Source organism: Arachis stenosperma, chromosome 4 (genome assembly GCF_014773155.1).
Source record: "Arachis stenosperma cultivar V10309 chromosome 4, arast.V10309.gnm1.PFL2, whole genome shotgun sequence".
In the NCBI taxonomy this organism is placed as follows: domain Eukaryota; kingdom Viridiplantae; phylum Streptophyta; class Magnoliopsida; order Fabales; family Fabaceae; genus Arachis; species Arachis stenosperma.
Genome location: NC_080380.1, coordinates 139968208 through 139985486, shown reverse-complemented (window position 1 = coordinate 139985486; position 17279 = coordinate 139968208). Strand labels below are relative to the sequence as shown.

Genomic DNA, 17279 nt, shown 5'->3' with positions numbered 1-17279 from the left:
ATAATATTTGTTTAGTTACTAAAGAATATAATATTCTTTATTTAATAAATAGTGTTTAAGTATTTTTTTAAAATATTATTCAAAACAATATTTTACTAAAAGAATTATTAACAAAAAGTTTTTATATTTTTAATTCATTAAATACATATAATTACAAAAGTTCTTTTTCTTATATTTTTATAATATATTTTTAAAACAAATAACTAAATTCTAAATCTGACTTAATCTAATCATGCATATTTTTACTGTATCTTGCTGAGAAAAATGTTAGGATCATGAGAATTATTATTTTTTGTTATTATTTAATTGTTTATTTAATATTTTTAATTTATTAATATTACAATATATTTTATTTTATATTTTTAAATATTAATAATTAATTAATGATAAGAAAATAATAAATTTTAATAATTTTTTAATATTTTTGCTCTGCTAAAAATAAAATATACATTAATTCTACTTAATATTTAATAAATATAAATAATTTTTTTGTTACGCGCACGAAGTAAGCGAATAAATGTCGCGTCGTGGCGTCACGCACGCATGCATTGGAGACATAGGTCACCGAAAAAGTAGCTGTTTACTGTATCAACAATTCAACATCTCTCTCTCTAATTAAGTATTAATAATTTAATTCAATAGAAATCTGTTTTTGTTGCATAAAATAATATTGAAATAATCAACATACTTAAATTTTTTACTGATGAACCATGCATATACATTCATAAAATTTTCTGTAATGTCAGTGTCAAATATTTGGCAAGAAAGTAAGAAACACACGGTATATGCATGATTTTTTTTTTTTTTTTGGTCATGGCGGTATATGCATGATGATATACCAATTAACTTTTTCTTTTTGGGCTTATATGAACGCAGGTGGGCTTCAATGTAGATAATGAGTTATGTAAGGAAATGCAATTAAATAATCAGGCCCAATTTGGCCCAATAAGATATTGGGACTACAAGTTATATAGAATATAATTTTATCCTTTTTTGGAAATATTCACGTGTGCATTTAATAACGATGATGGATATTGCAGTGACAATGCATTGCAAGCAAAAGCAAGGTTTATAACTTGTGTCAGTCAATGTAGCTGGCTTCTGGTACTAACTTTCCTTTCTTGTCAAAAGCATAGTAGTTGAGTCTTTTCTTTTTTTAATTTTCAAATGTTTTTAGAATAATGCATTCTAATTATTTTAATAATTAATTTTAATTAATATATATTAGATATATTTTTTATAATTAATATTATTAAAATATCAATATTTTTTAAAATATTTTAAAATTTTCTTTTATTTATAATAATATTGTACATTATAAATAACTATTAATTAATTATTTATATAAAATATACATTAGAAAATAAATATATTGAAAATATATAAAATAAGAATGATTTTGATACTTTCTGATTTAATAATGTTATTCTTTTACTGTATATTATTTTAAAAATATTTTTAATAAAAAAATTATAGAAAAATAAAATAACAATAATAAAGAGTAATCTAAAATAATTAAGTTACTCTTTTATAGATAATGGGACAAAAAGCCCAAAAAAAATCAGACAAAAACTATTTTAGAAAATGCCATTCTAATGAAGTCTACATGAAAATTTAAAGAAATACATAAACATTTTAACTGAAGTTTATGTTCTTGTCATATCAATCTATTTGTACAAGTATTTGCTTCTCAAAACTCACCATAGATGTTTTAATTATTTAATCTACTGCAACGATTTTTTATAGATGTTTTAATTATTTAACCTAATGCAACGATTTTTAATAGCTAAAACTAACGCTGTTGTAGAGTGTAGTTCAACAATTTTTTGAAGACAAAAACTTACTACTACTTTAAAATTCAGTTCCATATAAGTATTTATGTACCTAAATATTTAGACCATTTTTAGTAGAAAACTTATCTCAATTTTTATTTATGACCAACTTATTATAAAAAAAAAAATTACGTCAATTTTTACGTCATAAATAATAAATAAAAACTTTAAATATTTTTCTCTTCTCTATTAAAAAGAACTAAGTTCAATCTCTATTGTGGTCATACTTAATTAATTAATTAAAATTAATATAGTTATTAATTTTTTATAATAATTAAATTAAAAAATAATTTACTATTATAAAAACTAATATTTTAAAAGAAAAATAACTTCATAAATAATAATACATAATATATAATTATAATTTAAATTAATTAACAACATTAATTAACTTAAATGAATATTTAGCTACTAGGAGCATTGTGAAATTAGCAAATGCTTAATTTCTATAATAATATTATTAAAATTTTTAATTTATTTTAATATTTTTTTAAAGTACAATGACACTTATCATAAATTTATTTGTTATTTTTAGTTCCTTTTCACAGGGACTCCCTTACCTTGTGAAATGAGTAAAGTTCTTAACATTGTTTCTCCAATAGATATAATAATTAATAAGTCTCAATTTCAAAATTTTAATTGCTTCAGAACAAAAACTCAAATTGTCTACCATTATAGATGCTCTTAGACCCATGTCCAAATTACTCTTTTATATATAAATATATATTCATATATAATAACTAAATTAGTAATTAATTTTTAGGATATATATAATATTCTTTATTATCATATTTGTGTTCCTAAATGTATAGTAACTACATGAATGAATAAGTTATCTGTTAACTAGTGTTAGAACTCCAACAATAATAACATATTTAAAAATAATTTTATTTTATTCATAAAATATAAATATAATCTAATTCCAATAAATTTATTTTTAATATAGGTGTAAGATTTTTTTTTAAATAAATAATTTAAATATTTTTTTATAGATATAGATAATTTGTAGTCTATTTATTAATTTATATTCTTTTATTTATTTCGTTTACAGTATAAACGAATTAAAGTTGATTATATCTCATTTACATTTTGTGTTGCACATATCACGTTTGCACATGTAATACATAAAAGAAAAGGATAAACACGTATCACGTTTATACTATAAACAAAATACGTTCAACCTCAATTTGTTTACCATGTGAATGAGATATTAGATAAATTAATTCGTTTGCACCGCAAAGAAAATAAAATACGACAAATTTCGAGCAGCTATACAAATATCTGCAACTATTTATATTTTTTACAAATATTTCACTTCTTCTTCTCCTCCGTTTTTCAATAAATTTAGTAAAAATGTCTATGATAGTGGATATGTTGTTGTTAGTGTGTATCCCAATTGTCATATAGATATAGGCGTGGGTGATGACGAGTCCGATAAGAAGTATGTTGTCGATAGTTGTGATAGTGGTTCTTCTGAGGATGATGATGAGGAAGAATTTGTACCAAAGATTTCTGTCGGTGCTTCAATTCGGTATCTTCTGCCTGTCCCGCAACTAATTCTGGAACTATCAATTGTACCTAGTCATTATCATACATTGGATTTGGACGTGATGCACGAGAAAACTCCATTTTTTAATATGAATGGGGACGATTACAACATAGACGGTGGTGTGGAATTTTACATTGGTCACACATTCAAAAATAAAGAGGCAGTCATGCAAGGTGCGAAGAATTACAACATTCGAAGAAATGTTGAGTACCGAGTTGTGGAGTCGGATCGATCAAAATACCACATACATTGTAGGCAATTTCCAGGAGGATGTCCTTAGAATCTATGTGTTGTCCTTCGATAGAATCTCAAATATTGGTAAGTCTTACTTTATATTGTAATTGATATTCTTATTTATCATGATTATTTTGGTTTTAAATGCCTATCGATTATATTTCAATTCTTCAGGGAAGTGTGTAACTTTGGCAGTTTGCACACCTGTTTAGCTCTCACTATGTCTTAATACCATCGACAATTGGACAACAACTTCATTTGTAGTGTCATTCTATCTCTCATCCTCCATGAATGCAGTAATCAAGGGGTTGTCAACACAAAATTCCTGAGCTGCAATGTGTCGCCAAACCCAACCTCCCTCAAGTAAGGGAGAATGATGTTTGGTGGTGCGAGAGTGTGGCTAACTCATCTAAGGAGTAGTATACGAGACCTTTGTTAAAAGGGGTAAGTACGATTTTGGTCCCTTAAGTTTAGTGCCAGAATCGAATTCGTCCCTCTTGTTATTTTGCCATTAAAGTCGTCCTTAATGTTTTTTTTCGTATTAAAATCGTCCTTTTCAATAAAATTTTTTGTTTTATTCCTAAACTACCCCTATTCTATTTTAATAATAAAAATTATAAAATTAAAAAAAAAAGAAAACGCGTAAAAACGCGTTGGGGGAAAGGGAAAGGGAAGGGGAAGGGGGGAGGGGGACGGCGCCAGGGAGCCTCCGTCGTCGCCGCCGCCGTGACCTCATCGTCGCCGCCGCCTCCTCCAGAACTCTGATGATGATGACGATGAAGGGAGAAGAGAAGCCGCCGCCGCAGTCTCGCCGTTCCGCCGTTGCAGCCGCTGCCTTTCTTCGAACCAGATCTCTTCTTTGTGCTTTGAATTTCTGTTTCTCTGTGTTTGTTTGTTTCTGTTTCTCTGTTTCTATGTTTCTCTGGCTTTGTGTTTCTCTGTTTCTGTTTGGGGGTAGGGGAAGGGGAGGCGGGGAGGGGGAGGGGGAGGGGGAGGGGGAGGGGGGGGGGGAAGGGAAGACGCGCGGGGTGGGGGTGGGGGGAAGGGGAGGCGGGACTGGCGATGGGGGGTGGCGGTGAGGGTGGGGGTGGAGGAGTGGGATGGGTTGTGGTGGTGCCGTGGGTTGTAGGGGTGGCGTTGAGGGTGAGGGTGCGGGATGGGGGTGGTGGTGGTGGTGGTAAGGGTGCACGGTAGGGGCGGGGGTGGGAGGGTGGAGATGGGAGTGAAGGCGGGGATGTTGGGATTGTGTGGGGTGGCGGTGAAGGTGCGGTGTCGGGGAGGGCGTGGAGGTGGGAGTGGTGGGTGTGGCGGTGCAGTGAGTTGTGGGGGGTGGCGGTGAGGGTGCAGGGTGGGGGTGGTGGTGAAGGGGAGGTCGGGAGGGGGAGGGGACGCGGGGTGGGGGGAAGGGAAGACGCGCGGGGTGGGGGTGGGGGAAGGGGAGGCGAGGAGGGGAAGGGGAAAGGGGGGAGGGGATGGCGGCGGCGTTGGTGGTGGTGTTGGGGAGGGGGAGGGGACGTCGGGGTGGGGGGAAGGGGAAGGGGAGGCGGGGGCGGGGAGGGGGAGGTTGTGGTGGTGCTGTTGGTGGTGGTCATGGTGCTGGTGGTGGTGTTGGTGGAGGTTGTGGCGGTGGTGTTAGTGTTGGTGGTGGTGGTGGTGGTGGAGGTAATTGTGTTGGTAGTGGTGAGGGTATTTTTGTCCAAAAAAATAAAAAGGACGATTTTAATACGAAAAAAAACATTAAGGACGACTTTAATAGCAAAATAACAAAAGGGACGAATTCGATTCTGGCACTAAACTTAAAGAACCAAAATCGTACTTACCCCTTGTTAAAATATAAAAAATTTCAATAAAAAATCTATTTGATATAGGACATATTTGAAATCCAAAATAAAAAAAATTTAAATTTCGAAATAAAAAGATAAAAATTATAATAAGCAATTATTTCACACTTCATAATTTAGTTGAATTTAGAATTAAGCTAAATATCGTAAGTCCATTAATACATTAAGAATAATTAACTTTATAAATCAAACATTTAAAAAATTTATCTAACAACATTACAATAAATATTCAGTAAAACAAGTTACTTAGTATGTTTAAAATTAAAATTAAAAATATAAAATTCAAATTAAAAAAATACAAAGCATAATAGATATTTATCAATTAAATTAAATTAAATTAATTAATTAACATTTACTAATAATATATTGCACCATCTAAAAAATACTAAATAATATGACAACTAACCTTTTTTTATGTTACTAAATAACATATACTTTAATCATATATAATAAATACCAAATCTATAAAAGTATCCTAAGTATAACTATACAACACTAGTTTGAAAAGTCGATCGCTCCAATAATATGTCATGTCGCATTTAGACGGTTGATGTCATTATCCCGTATATTTGCTTGTGCTATAATGTCTGAGTACCTCAAAAATATTAAGAGAAATGTCCAAAGAAAGGAAAAAGGAAGCTAAAGAGAGTGTGAAAGTGACATAAATCACGCAATAAACGACTTTTATATATGAACTTTTTAATTTTAATATGGATAGAGGATTGGTGTATAGTAGGGTTATGGAGATATATGGTGTTTCACCAGAGTATGAGAACTGTGCAAGATAAATCAGATCGTCCAATTGGAGGTACTGCAATCGGACAGACCGAGTACAGAAACCCTTGGGTCCAGTTTGAGTACAAGCTCCACGTGGCAGACGATACAGAAAATTTTGGATCTGATTTCAGTATGTCACACAAATCGGACGGTCCGATTTATGTCACTCTCTCTCTCTGCAATGAAATTGGACTGTATATACCCCCTAATACACCATAACTCAGTATAACTTACGTGCCAATCTCATATAAAAAAAATTAGCCTCCATGTATAAGGGCAAACCTTACTTATTTGGTATGAACAACTTTAAATTGGTAAATAAATTATAAATGATTTATATCTGTAAATAAAATATTTAAATTATTTATTTAAAAAAATTCGATAAGTGTCACATCGCTTGAAATAAATAGACATTTCAAAGTGTTTTTAACTCTTTTTTTTTGGCAATTGATTGTCAATACTCAATAGTATTTAATGAATGGTTCAGATGATATCAGAAAAAATCTAAAACAGAATATATTGTTTATTTAAAGTCAAGCAGTAATTTATTTTTATTTTTTTTGGTAAGATTATTTCGTTACTAAAAGAGAAAAAGAAAATTTACAGAGTCCACTTGTGGAACTACGTAATTGTGAAAGTACTAGAGAGTAAAGACACGCACGCAGAGAGAGAGAGAGAGACAAGAGACACAAACATTGGAAAAGGTTTTTGCTTTCACTCCTCTCACCTCTGTTTCTCCTTTCATCTTTTGTAAGCTGCTTCTGCTTCTTGTTCTTGTTTTGCTTTACTTTTTCTTTTGGTTTTGTTTTTATACTCATAGCTTCTCTTTTTTATTGTTTATTGATTTTCTTTTTCTGGAGTGTTCACTATTTGGTATTTGCTAAAGATTGATTCTTTTTAAAATTTTTTGGTTGCTAACTGCAGAAATTTACAATTTTTCTTCTGGGGTGTTGTGAAAATAAAGGAAAATGGCTGATTGAGGATGAACTTGAAAGCTCATGATTCTGCAGTGTAAGTGAACTTGTTCTCGTGCTGGGTCTAACTGCAAGAACTCAACTTTTTAATTTTCTTTTGTCTATTTTTTAATGTGTTTAGAGGGAAAATATGGCGGGGTTTATGTCTGAAATTTCTCAGGTTTCAATTTATGTGTTATGCTCCAGCCAAAAAATGGAGCATTTATGAATATTCTTTTGAAATAATGAAGTGTTGATTATGGTGATTTGGTAGAGTTGAGGCTAGGATAATGCTTTCTAGAATAGTGTTTCTGTGTTTTTTCTCATGAAAAGAAAGAACCTTGTTCATTTACAAATCCATTCAATGGATTTTGCATGGCTTAATGTGTTATATGAGAGAAAATTTTCATGCTTTATGGTTAAGAGAGTATGACCATTGAAATGGGGAAAAAGAGAATCCTTTTTCTTATTGGGCCAAATATTGAATTCGGTCGAAGTTCGGCAAGTTTCTTCTGGAATTTGTGGTTGCTCTTGAAGAAGGAACTTGTCGAGAGTTGTTGAATTCTAGAGTTTCCTCATATTCATAATGTTCTATTCGTTTAACACTTTTATGCTTTTCCTTATCTGTCATTTTAGCGTATCCCTTTTAAGTTTTAACTTTGTCTTTGTACCCTTTTTTCAGTGCTCATTTTAGATTCCCAGCTTAGCCAACCATCATGCACATTGTAACCTAACTGAAATTTTGACATTAGTACTTCGAAGCATAGCATCAAGAATTGTAGAAGCTGTATTCACATAGGTATAAATGTTCGGCCGCAAAGTTTTCCTAACATACAAAAGAAAGCGACAATCATCTTCTGAAGATGCCCATAATTATTCTTTATCTGCACAAGATAAACATGACAAGCAAACTGCTGAGAAGGCAACGGAAAAGAATGAAGAGAAACGGATGGTGAGATTTTCTCAAATGAAACTTCTGAAAATCTGAATGCTTTGATTTTTACATGTAGCATTTATCTTTATTATTGTATTTATACTAAATAAGTGCATTGATATACATTTCTATGACTGTAAAATGTGAAACATATGTTTATTTATTACACTTTATTTTCTTGCCAAGCAGCGAGGTTGTTCATCATGGCTCCCGGTTCGCAAACCTGACAGCCTTAGGTCCGGAGAGCAAGGAAATTGTGATGCAACAGAAGTAATGGTTACTAGGTCTAAATCATTTTCATCAAGGCATCAATGCGAGGATACCTCAGAGACGGCAAGGGATGCTGGTGAATTACTTGCTGTACACGCAGAAAAGGCTTCAAAGAATGCTTCTGGTCCTCTTGGAGATTCCTGTGCCACTGAAATCTCTAAGAATGAATTTAGCAATTGTCCAAATATACAATGCACTTCCCCTTCAGTTAAATTGGATGCCGGGAATGGTTTGAATTTAGTTGGCTCAGAGGCATGCATTACAAGGGAATGCAGCTCTCCAAAAGGCAATGAATCTTCTGTATTGAATAAGTCAATAGAAGAATTTACTGATTCACAGTTAAAAGATGGTTTCATTAACCCATCTCGACGTAAGGTTATAAAGACTAAGTTGGGCACCCCATTAATTACCTTCAATCGATGCCATAAAAGAAAAAGAGATTCAGATGCAACTGATGGACAAAGCGAATTATTGCACGGGAAGGAAAATATATCAGCGCTAGCCAAGTGGAGCATGCTTGTTGATGTTAATGCCAGTGCTAGTTCTACCAATGAATCATCTTGTGAGGAATGTCCTGTAGATAAAGTACCAGACCTTAATCAATCAGTGGATCATTTGGAAAGAGGGAAGCTGTTGAATCAAATCCAAAATGAAGCATCCTCTAAAAGCTGCTCTACGGTTTTTCTGGCTGACCTTAATCAATCAGTTGAGCTTTCAGAAAGAGGGGTGCTTAATCAAGCTAGAGAAAAAGTATGGCTTTCTGGTGATTTTCTTAAACTTTTGATTTGTTAATATAAAAATCTTAATGCTGTGGACTTGCAAATTTTATGATAGCCAACTGTTTTAGGAGGATTCTAGTTCATAGAACCTACAAGCTTGTTTTGTAGTAATTTTCGAACTATTATCTAAGAATTCCTTTTTCCCCTTAGCTGGTTTATGTATTAACTGATCAATGCAACGAAGCATGGGGATGATAGGATGTTATCTAAAGTTTTACACACATTATCACTTTGAAAATGAGGTTTAAGCTGTTGTGTTAGCAAGTTCTTTAGCTACTTTATATTATTGGGGAGCATGTAGTTCTAGTGTAGAAGATAACCTAATGTTGTCAAAGGAAACATTAGTTAAGTATTTTTTATCCTTGGGTTTGTGTTCTATATATAATTTCTATCTTTGAATTTTAACTACAATGATCCTGTAATTCGATTCAAATTAATAATTCTTTATCATTCTTCAATATAGTATTCCAAATCCTCATCTAAAACTTTTCATGCTTTCGAAGGGATGTAGTAATGTAGTGGCAAGGAAATCAGTCAAAATGGTAGATAGCTCTGAGGACATCAGAGTTACACACTAGGCAGATTGAAGAGATCTCTAAAATATTAGGCAACGAAGCTGACAATCTTGAATATGAAATCTGCTCAACTGTTGAATCAATGACGAGTTCATGACAATTTGTGTTTTGCTTGTCTATCGGTAAAACAGTTAATTATATAGGCCTGATATGAATCACACTAGTTTTTTATTTTATGACAGGCAGAAAATGCACCCCATCCGGACACTTCGGGAGTTGTTTCCGCAACATGGTATATTTCCATACAAGTCAATGCAGCCCACATTTTTCCATTATGAAATCCATTAGAAAAACATTAGTTGTGGCAGATAAAAAAATAGAATATTAATGTGTTCATTGTAACAGTGTGACACATTTTGGGGAGCAACTGCATCATGGCGAGGACATAGACAAAACCGGTACCATTGCAATAGAACCAGGCCAGAGTTGCCTAATTCAAAAGGATGCTGAACATATGCATAAGGATTGTGAAGGAGTTTCTATCAATGTTGATTCTAGTGATCCCTGCCCAACCACAACTGCTGATCAGGAACTAGAGTCCGAGCCATCTGTAAGAGAGGCCATGCGAAATGGTACATGTGATGATGCGGAAAAAACCGGAGGACTCCGTGAATTTGACCTGCTTGTTGACTCTTCAGGTACATTTTCTCAGTTAGTGCTAAACATGTAGTTATTGATGATCAACATTTGTCAGAAAAAAAAAGCTTAACCTGCATTTCTTTCAATTTGCCTAGAAGAGCTCACATAGCATATTTTATGCGATACAGACGAGAACATAGTTGATTTAAACTTGGGTGTTGGCAAACATCCCGTAAATTTGAAGATGACAACTCCTGCAGACAAATTGGCCTCTATAAGCAGTAGTTCTGCCACTGTGGAAGATCAAATTTCTCCATTGGAATTGTTAAATGTCAAAGATACACAGGTAGAAATAAATGCCTTTGCTTCTCTATGAATGTAAATAAGATTGAGTTTACACAAAAGTAATTGTATGTTGTTTCATTCAAATGATAGTGTTGCCATTGATTGATATTTATTATGGGTTCAGGCACAAGTTAATGTTGCTAGTAATAGAAAGTTTTAAATAGTTTACTTTAATAAATGCACAACAAATGCATTGGGAATTTAAATTTTGCATTGTTTTCTATAAAAGCTTTCTTAATTGATAATTTTATCATGTGCCCTTAGGGCATATGTTAGTTAAACCATAAACTTAGTTCTTGTTTTCTTGAATATACAGATGATTCCAGAAGGAACATCCAGTGATGTTTGCTCAATCATTGCTCAACCTCAGTCAACTGGTAGCATGATGTCTAGCAAAAGAATGAATGTTCAACAAAGTAAAATTATTCGATCGGAACCTGTGCCAACAGTTTCGCTTTCTTTGGGTTTGTCTTTACCTGTTGAGCCTAACATTGGAGGTTGTGATTCCATTACTTGCTTGTCACTATTGCCTTTGCCAAATTCATTGAGTGAAACCAAAGGTTCTGTACAAGACATGTTAACTGAATATTCAGCAAGCCGAAAACCGTGGCATCGCCGACACAAAATGATGCTTGAGAGCATTGTAAGCAGAGCAAGATCTTTGAATGAAAGGGGCATTTTTCAAGATAACTTGATGCCACACCCAACCATGTGGTCTGAAGAGGAGCTGGATTATCTCTGGATTGGTGTGAGGAGACATGGTAAGGGGAATTGGGACGCCATGCTAAGGGATCCAAGACTGAGGTTTTCGCCGTTAAGGTTAGCAAAGGACCTTGCTGATCGTTGGGAGGATGAACAATTAAAAGTTTTGAATGATGTTGCTTTTCCACAGTTCATGTATCCAAAAGCCGCATCATTGGAAGGAAACTTCTGCTTAGATCCTAAAGCAAGTTTTTGGAGAGAAAGTGCAATAGACAATACTAAGCTTTCGCCGGAAGATATGTTTTCTTACAGGGACAGTAATACCCTAAAGAAATCCCGTGCTCGGTTAAATTCTCATGGTAACACCACCGGACGGAATCATAGGCCGGGCTTTCATTCTAGGAAGGCCTCTTACAACAAAAGTGCAGATAATTATGAATGGGGATCTTTTCCTGGGAGCTTGAGTCTTCCCAGAGAAAATTCTTATTCAAATGATTTTCCCTTTAACTTTTCCACAGGAAACAGTAATTTGCCTCACTGGCTGAGAGAAGCAATTTTTGCTCCTCCTTTAAAGTCAGTTGAGCCGAACCTGGCTCCGGCCACAGCCGTTTCTTTGAGTTCTCATCCGGAGCATGGCTTGGATGCCGGGAAGTCTAGCTTTGTGCCTCAAAATAGGTTGAGTGGTTTGGGAACAACTGAGCCACAAATGTCAAATCAAAATGGTTCTTCTCACTGTGCAACCTATTCAAGAAGAAGATTTGGGATGATGAAAGTGAATAAGCCATTGGAGCAACATGTCAAGAAATCAGATGCCTTAATTATTATTGATAGTGACACATCTTCTGAAGAGACCATATCTGATGATAACCGTTCCAGCTTATAACAAACACCAATAAATATGTGCTTGATGTGGATAACCTTGCTTAATTTATGCTGTTAGCTGTAGAAAAAGGTTGTAGAGGAATGTTCCATATTGTAGATCAGTAATTTGTAAAAATGTAGGGAATCATGTGGACCTTATGCTAAGTGAATGTTGTTTTTCTAATTTTAATTGAAATTCTCAGTGCTTCCTAAGCTTCAAATGCTTAAAATTTACCACCGAGAGGAAAAGAGAATGGAAACTGCTTCATAGCCAGAAAATTTATCAGAATATACTTTCTAGAATTATGTACCAAATGTGATAGGAGCAGTTCTAATATTTTAACAACATATGTGATAAGCCGAGTCTCTAGCCTTGCTAAAAAAATTTGAAAAAAATTTCTCTGACATAACCAAATACATATACAACTGAAGGGTTTTCTCTATGATGTAGCCAACATTTTCATGAACAAATATCTGGGGTGTCAATCAGGCATCTTAGAAGGATGTGGACTCCATTTGTAGGGATAGCAAAATGCTTTCCTCTCCAGATTCTTGAATTGGTCCCCTGGTGGTGTGGTTAGGTGATCCACCATCTTCCGGCGAGATGCGGTCAAGGTCGATAAGTACGGAACTCTGTGCTGTTCTCAATGCTTCTAGTTCTGCTGAAACTTCTTTCATGGTTGGTCTTTTCTTCCCACTGAGTCTCAAGCATCTCATTGCAAGATTTGCAATGGCAAGAATGTGATCTTCCCTTGCTTCCTTGAGCACTTTGACATCCAGAATTTCAGAAAGCTGGTTCTCCTTCATCAGAGAAATGAATTCTGCTATCAGATGCTGACCCTCATCTTGTAACAATGAAAGTGGTTTCCTCCCAGTTATGAGCTCAACAAGCACAACTCCGAAACTATACGCATCACTTCTATCTGTATATTGATTGGACTGAAAATACTCAGGATCTATGTACCCAAAAGTTCCTCTTACTGCAGTCGTCAAGTGAGTATTATCCAATGGAAGTGATTTAGATGTTCCAAAATCAGAAACTTTAGCACTGTAGTTGCTGTCTAGGAGTATGTTTGAAGGTTTGATGTCTCTATGGAAGATAGGAACAGAAGCTGCAGAATGCATATAGGCCACTGCTCCAGCTACCTCACAAGCGATTCGAAGGCGGCCATCCCATGAAAGCGATGATGACTCGTCCTCTTTCACATGAATATGGTCAGAAAGTGTTCCATTTGGAATAAATTCATAGACAAGTAATGGTGCTTCTGTCTCAAGACAACACCCCAAGAGTTTAACAATGTTCCTGTGGTTAATCTGTGATAGAATCACAACTTCATTGACAAAAGTCTGTATCTGGTTCCTTTCCATCTCTTTTGATCTCTTAACGGCGACTATGGTTCCGTCCGGTAACATTCCTTTGTAGACCGTGCCAAAGCCGCCTTGACCAAGGAACCTACTCTGGTTGTAGTTATCTGTTGCTCTCTTCAGCTCCTCCTCGGTAAAAAGCTTTGTCCTTTGTCCATTTGTATAAGATGAGACCTTCTCTTGTAGCAAGTAGCCACCATTTTGCTTGAACAGCTTTTCTTTATGAAGTTTTTCTCTCTTTTTCTGTATGCATTGGTACAGCTTATAACCAAGAAGAAACAAACAGAGAAAGCCAGCACCAATGCCAACACCTGCAAATACATGCAAATTTTAGGAGGATATATCATAATTGCTAAACTTAGATATGGCAAATAATAAAAACTAAGCCTTTTCTCCTTAATAGCATCAGCTATAGCCTACATGCTATATAGGCCTAAAGCCATGCTAACATAGCTATATTCAATTGCTGTGAGGGTTAAGACATATACATATATATACCTAGTGCTGCAACCAATTTAGCAGGAAATTTTTGACCATCTGATTCTTCACAGTTAAGTCCCATGAGGCTTGAATTTGTGACATCTCCCTGAGAACATGTACAATAGAAACTCTCTGGATCATCTTTGCAGCTCTTACCCCTCAATGGAATCAAAATCGGAGTCCTCGCCATAAGGCTCAAGCTTCTGTTTCCATTTGATGTCTGGTTCAGCTCATTGGCATCAAGAATACTTTGTTCATCAACACCATAAGTCTCTCCTATTGACTTGATTGTGTCGCCTTCGCCAAGCGAGTAAACGAGCAATGATGTCACGCCTTTTGCTGTTTGGTTTGCAGTTGGACAAGCACATAGCATGGGAACTGTGAGCTGAGCACCAATGGCAATGTTGACAGAAGCATAGTAGTTCTGACCCATCAAAGCCTGGCATGTTGTGAGGCCTTGGTAAGTAGTGTTCACTAACATGAAATATGTGTCATCCTTATTGACTGTGTAAAAAGCGTTGTGTTGATAAATATTTCCAGAACAGGAGCAAGACACAGGAACAATGATTGATTTGTTGGTAGGAATTTTTTTATTACTTGAAATTTTGTTGATGGAGGATACTGTGGATTCTTCAGAAGCAAGAAGATTTGAAATGGTTTGAGGGGTGTTATAGGGAGGTTTGGACCTGTAAACTAAGAAGGAAGTGCATGATTTTTTAGGACTATTGCAGAGGTACCCTTTTGGTGTGGAAGGGTTGCTGGAGCAGTCAAAGACAGTTTCATTGAGGAATTGTTGTTGGCAATGGAGATATTGAGGAAATAGAGATAAGAGAATGAAGATTGTGAAAATAATGTTGAGGTATTGAAGCTCCATGATCCTCTTTGATCTTCTATGGAGAAGACAAGAACATAGATGAGTTGCACTTTGTTCTTTTTTATGTTACCAATAGTAGATACTAGATACTTTAATAAGTTTTATCAAAAAGAATTCAAAGCTACCATGTCAAATTGAAAAGAGTAACTATTTGGACTTGTAATGTCTGACAGCAACAGCACTGCTGTTTGGAATAAGTTTGTAAGCATTAGGCAGGGTTGTTTTAGTATTTTCTTATCTTTCTTTACACTTGCCTAAGCAACATGACTAGAAAATATTGACTATTTGATAATTCAAAGTTGGAGGCTTGGAAGATATTTGACTCATACAAATTTGGAACAAGTATACCAATAATAACCTTCATAGTGAGTTACTTTGAGTAAAAGAATTTTCCTCTTGTTTTAAGAGCTCAACATTTCCAATATGAATTTTCTTTTTGTTTGAAGTGTTAGTGTTCAATCAATCCTTGTGGTTGAATATTCAGAATTCATCATGTGAAGTCAAATGATCAAACAAGATGAATGGTAATTCATGGTCTTAGGAAACACACACTTCATGCATATGAAAAATAATGACCAAAAATTGAAACACAAGTCATAACTAACATAGAATCAGTTATTAATATAACATCTCAGAAGGATGAGGACTCCATTTGTAATTGTAATGACAGCAAAATGCTCTCCTCTGCATATTCTTGTACTACACTATTGTTGTGTTTATGCAATAATTTTTCACATTTGTTTGTTGATTCATCATGATGATGATCATGGTTATCAACCAACATGGAACTCTGTACCTTCCTCAATGATTCCAACTCAGCTGAAACCTCTTTCATTGTTGGCCTTTTTTTCCCATTTAGCCTCAAACACCTCATTGCAAGATTTGAAATTGCAACAATCTCATCCTTCTTAGCTTCCTTCAATACCTTGGGATCCAAGATATCACAAACTCTGTTCTCCTTCATCACAGAAATGAATTCAGCAATCAAATTCTGACCCTCATCTTCTTCTATAAACGAAATCGGCTTCTTCCCAGTTATGATTTCGACAAGCACAACTCCAAAACTATACACATCACTCTTATCCGAAAATTGACTAGATTGGAAATATTCAGGGTCGATGTATCCGAAAGTTCCTCCTATTTGTGTTGTCAAGTGAGTCTTGTCTTGTGGCAATGATCTTGATGTTCCAAAATCAGACACTTTTGCACTATAGTTACTATCTAAGAGTATGTTAGTAGGTTTGATATCTCTATGGAAGATGGGAATTGAAGCTGAAGAATGCATATAGGCCACTGCTCCGGCTACCTCGCATGCGATTCGAAGCCGGCTATCCCATGAAAGTGGTGAAGATGATTCATGGTATTTGCTATGAATATGTTGTGCAAGTGTTCCATTTGGAATGAACTCATAGACTAGTAATGGTGCTTCTGTCTCAAGACAGCACCCCAAGAGCTTCACAATGTTCCTGTTATTAGAGATATCAGTAAATATAGGAGAAAATAGTTAGTTATTTACTTGATTGTGATATTTGAGCTTCAATACCTGTGATTAATCTGTGATAAAATGACAACTTCATTGACAAAAGTCTCAATCTGGTTCCTCTCAATCTCCTCAGATCTCTTAACAGCTACTATGGTTCCATCTGGTAGCATTCCTTTGTAGACTTTTCCATATCCACCTTGACCAAGAAACCTGCTCCAGTTGTAGTTATCTGTTGCTCTTTGAAGCTCCTCAGCTGTGAAAAGCTTTATTATTAGCTTTTGTGACCCATTTCCGTGTGATGATGACACTTGTTATTCTTTTTTCTTACCATTATCTATTCACATGTGCATTGTTGGTTCACCACCACTTTTATATTGTCTTGTTCTCTCTTTCTTCCTCCATTTTTATTCTCCTTCTACATTCTCTTCTATACCAATTAGTTACCACTGTATATTAGTTTGTAATTATTACAAACAAAAGTGAATACTACTTTAAAAATAAAGTTAAAAAAAATCTTGTAACTCTTATGTGAATTATCTACACTCTTATAAATATAACGAAGAAGTAAATTTAATTTTTTTTATTATAAGTATTTTTTTATCATCTAATGTATTACAAATTCACATATTTTCATTTATGATTAAAAGTTAAAAATTAAAATTAAATTATATTAATACTTTTTGGTTTAATAAAATTAAAATAAAATATAAAAATAAGAATAAAAACTAAAAAAAAGATGGATCTAAACAAGAATAATCTTAAATTTTATGTCATTATGTATGAGAACATTGATTTATTTTATTATATTTAATTTTACACCAAATAACAAAAAAGTTAAATTTTATG

The 17279-nt window shown here is 34.4% G+C and overlaps 4 protein-coding genes across 6 annotated transcripts; 2 read left to right on the top strand and 2 right to left on the bottom strand.

Annotated features, from left to right (window-relative positions):
• The first annotated feature begins 5087 nt into the window (after positions 1–5087).
• Positions 5088–6452, top strand: LOC130975696 (uncharacterized). Its single transcript, XM_057900445.1, has 2 exons — positions 5088–5277; positions 6175–6452. The coding sequence occupies exons 1-2, from the start codon at positions 5088–5090 to the stop codon at positions 6450–6452; spliced, it is 468 nt and encodes a 155-aa protein (XP_057756428.1).
• A 424-nt stretch (positions 6453–6876) lies between these two features.
• On the top strand, positions 6877–12444 carry LOC130976161 (uncharacterized). 3 transcript variants are annotated; one of them, XM_057900937.1, is made up of 8 exons: positions 6877–6983; positions 7158–7244; positions 7939–8138; positions 8310–9140; positions 9927–9976; positions 10090–10382; positions 10512–10669; positions 10985–12444. In XM_057900937.1, exons 3-8 carry the CDS (start codon positions 7992–7994, stop codon positions 12251–12253), a joined length of 2748 nt encoding a protein of 915 aa, XP_057756920.1. In that variant the 5' UTR covers positions 6877–6983; positions 7158–7244; positions 7939–7991; the 3' UTR covers positions 12254–12444. The 3 variants fall into 3 exon arrangements, with proteins under 3 accessions (XP_057756920.1, XP_057756918.1, XP_057756919.1); XM_057900935.1 differs by having other exon boundaries at positions 7869–8138; XM_057900936.1 differs by having other exon boundaries at positions 6880–6937; positions 7869–8138.
• Positions 12445–12522: 78 nt separating this feature from the next.
• LOC130976162 (wall-associated receptor kinase-like 1) lies at positions 12523–15033 on the bottom strand. Its single transcript, XM_057900938.1, has 2 exons — positions 14095–15033; positions 12523–13907 (listed from the first exon to the last, which is right to left on the bottom strand). The coding sequence occupies exons 1-2, from the start codon at positions 14948–14950 to the stop codon at positions 12727–12729; spliced, it is 2037 nt and encodes a 678-aa protein (XP_057756921.1). The 5' UTR covers positions 14951–15033; the 3' UTR covers positions 12523–12726.
• Positions 15034–15487: 454 nt separating this feature from the next.
• On the bottom strand, positions 15488–16856 carry LOC130976163 (wall-associated receptor kinase-like 1). The gene is made up of 2 exons (XM_057900939.1): positions 16494–16856; positions 15488–16416 (listed from the first exon to the last, which is right to left on the bottom strand). The coding sequence occupies exons 1-2, from the start codon at positions 16601–16603 to the stop codon at positions 15582–15584; spliced, it is 945 nt and encodes a 314-aa protein (XP_057756922.1). The 5' UTR covers positions 16604–16856; the 3' UTR covers positions 15488–15581.
• Positions 16857–17279: the final 423 nt, after the last annotated feature.

Bases quoted from the DNA above. Each gene is read 5' to 3' on its own strand.
- LOC130975696 (XM_057900445.1), top strand. From the start codon at position 5,088: ATGGCGGCGGCGTTGGTGGTGGTGTTGGGGAGGGGGAGGGGACGTCGG. The intron at 5,278-6,174 runs GTAATTGTGTTG...TAATATGGATAG, and splicing joins TGGTGGTGGTGGTGGTGGAG to AGGATTGGTGTATAGTAGGG.
- LOC130976161 (XM_057900937.1), top strand. From the start codon at position 7,992: ATGTTCGGCCGCAAAGTTTTCCTAACATACAAAAGAAAGCGACAATCA. The intron at 9,977-10,089 runs GTATATTTCCAT...TCATTGTAACAG, and splicing joins GGAGTTGTTTCCGCAACATG to TGTGACACATTTTGGGGAGC. The intron at 10,670-10,984 runs GTAGAAATAAAT...TTGAATATACAG, and splicing joins TAAATGTCAAAGATACACAG to ATGATTCCAGAAGGAACATC.
- LOC130976162 (XM_057900938.1), bottom strand. From the start codon at position 14,950: ATGGAGCTTCAATACCTCAACATTATTTTCACAATCTTCATTCTCTTA. The intron at 13,908-14,094 runs GTATATATATGT...ATGTATTTGCAG, and splicing joins TAAATTGGTTGCAGCACTAG to GTGTTGGCATTGGTGCTGGC.
- LOC130976163 (XM_057900939.1), bottom strand. From the start codon at position 16,603: ATGCTACCAGATGGAACCATAGTAGCTGTTAAGAGATCTGAGGAGATT. The intron at 16,417-16,493 runs GTATTGAAGCTC...CTCTAATAACAG, and splicing joins TTATCACAGATTAATCACAG to GAACATTGTGAAGCTCTTGG.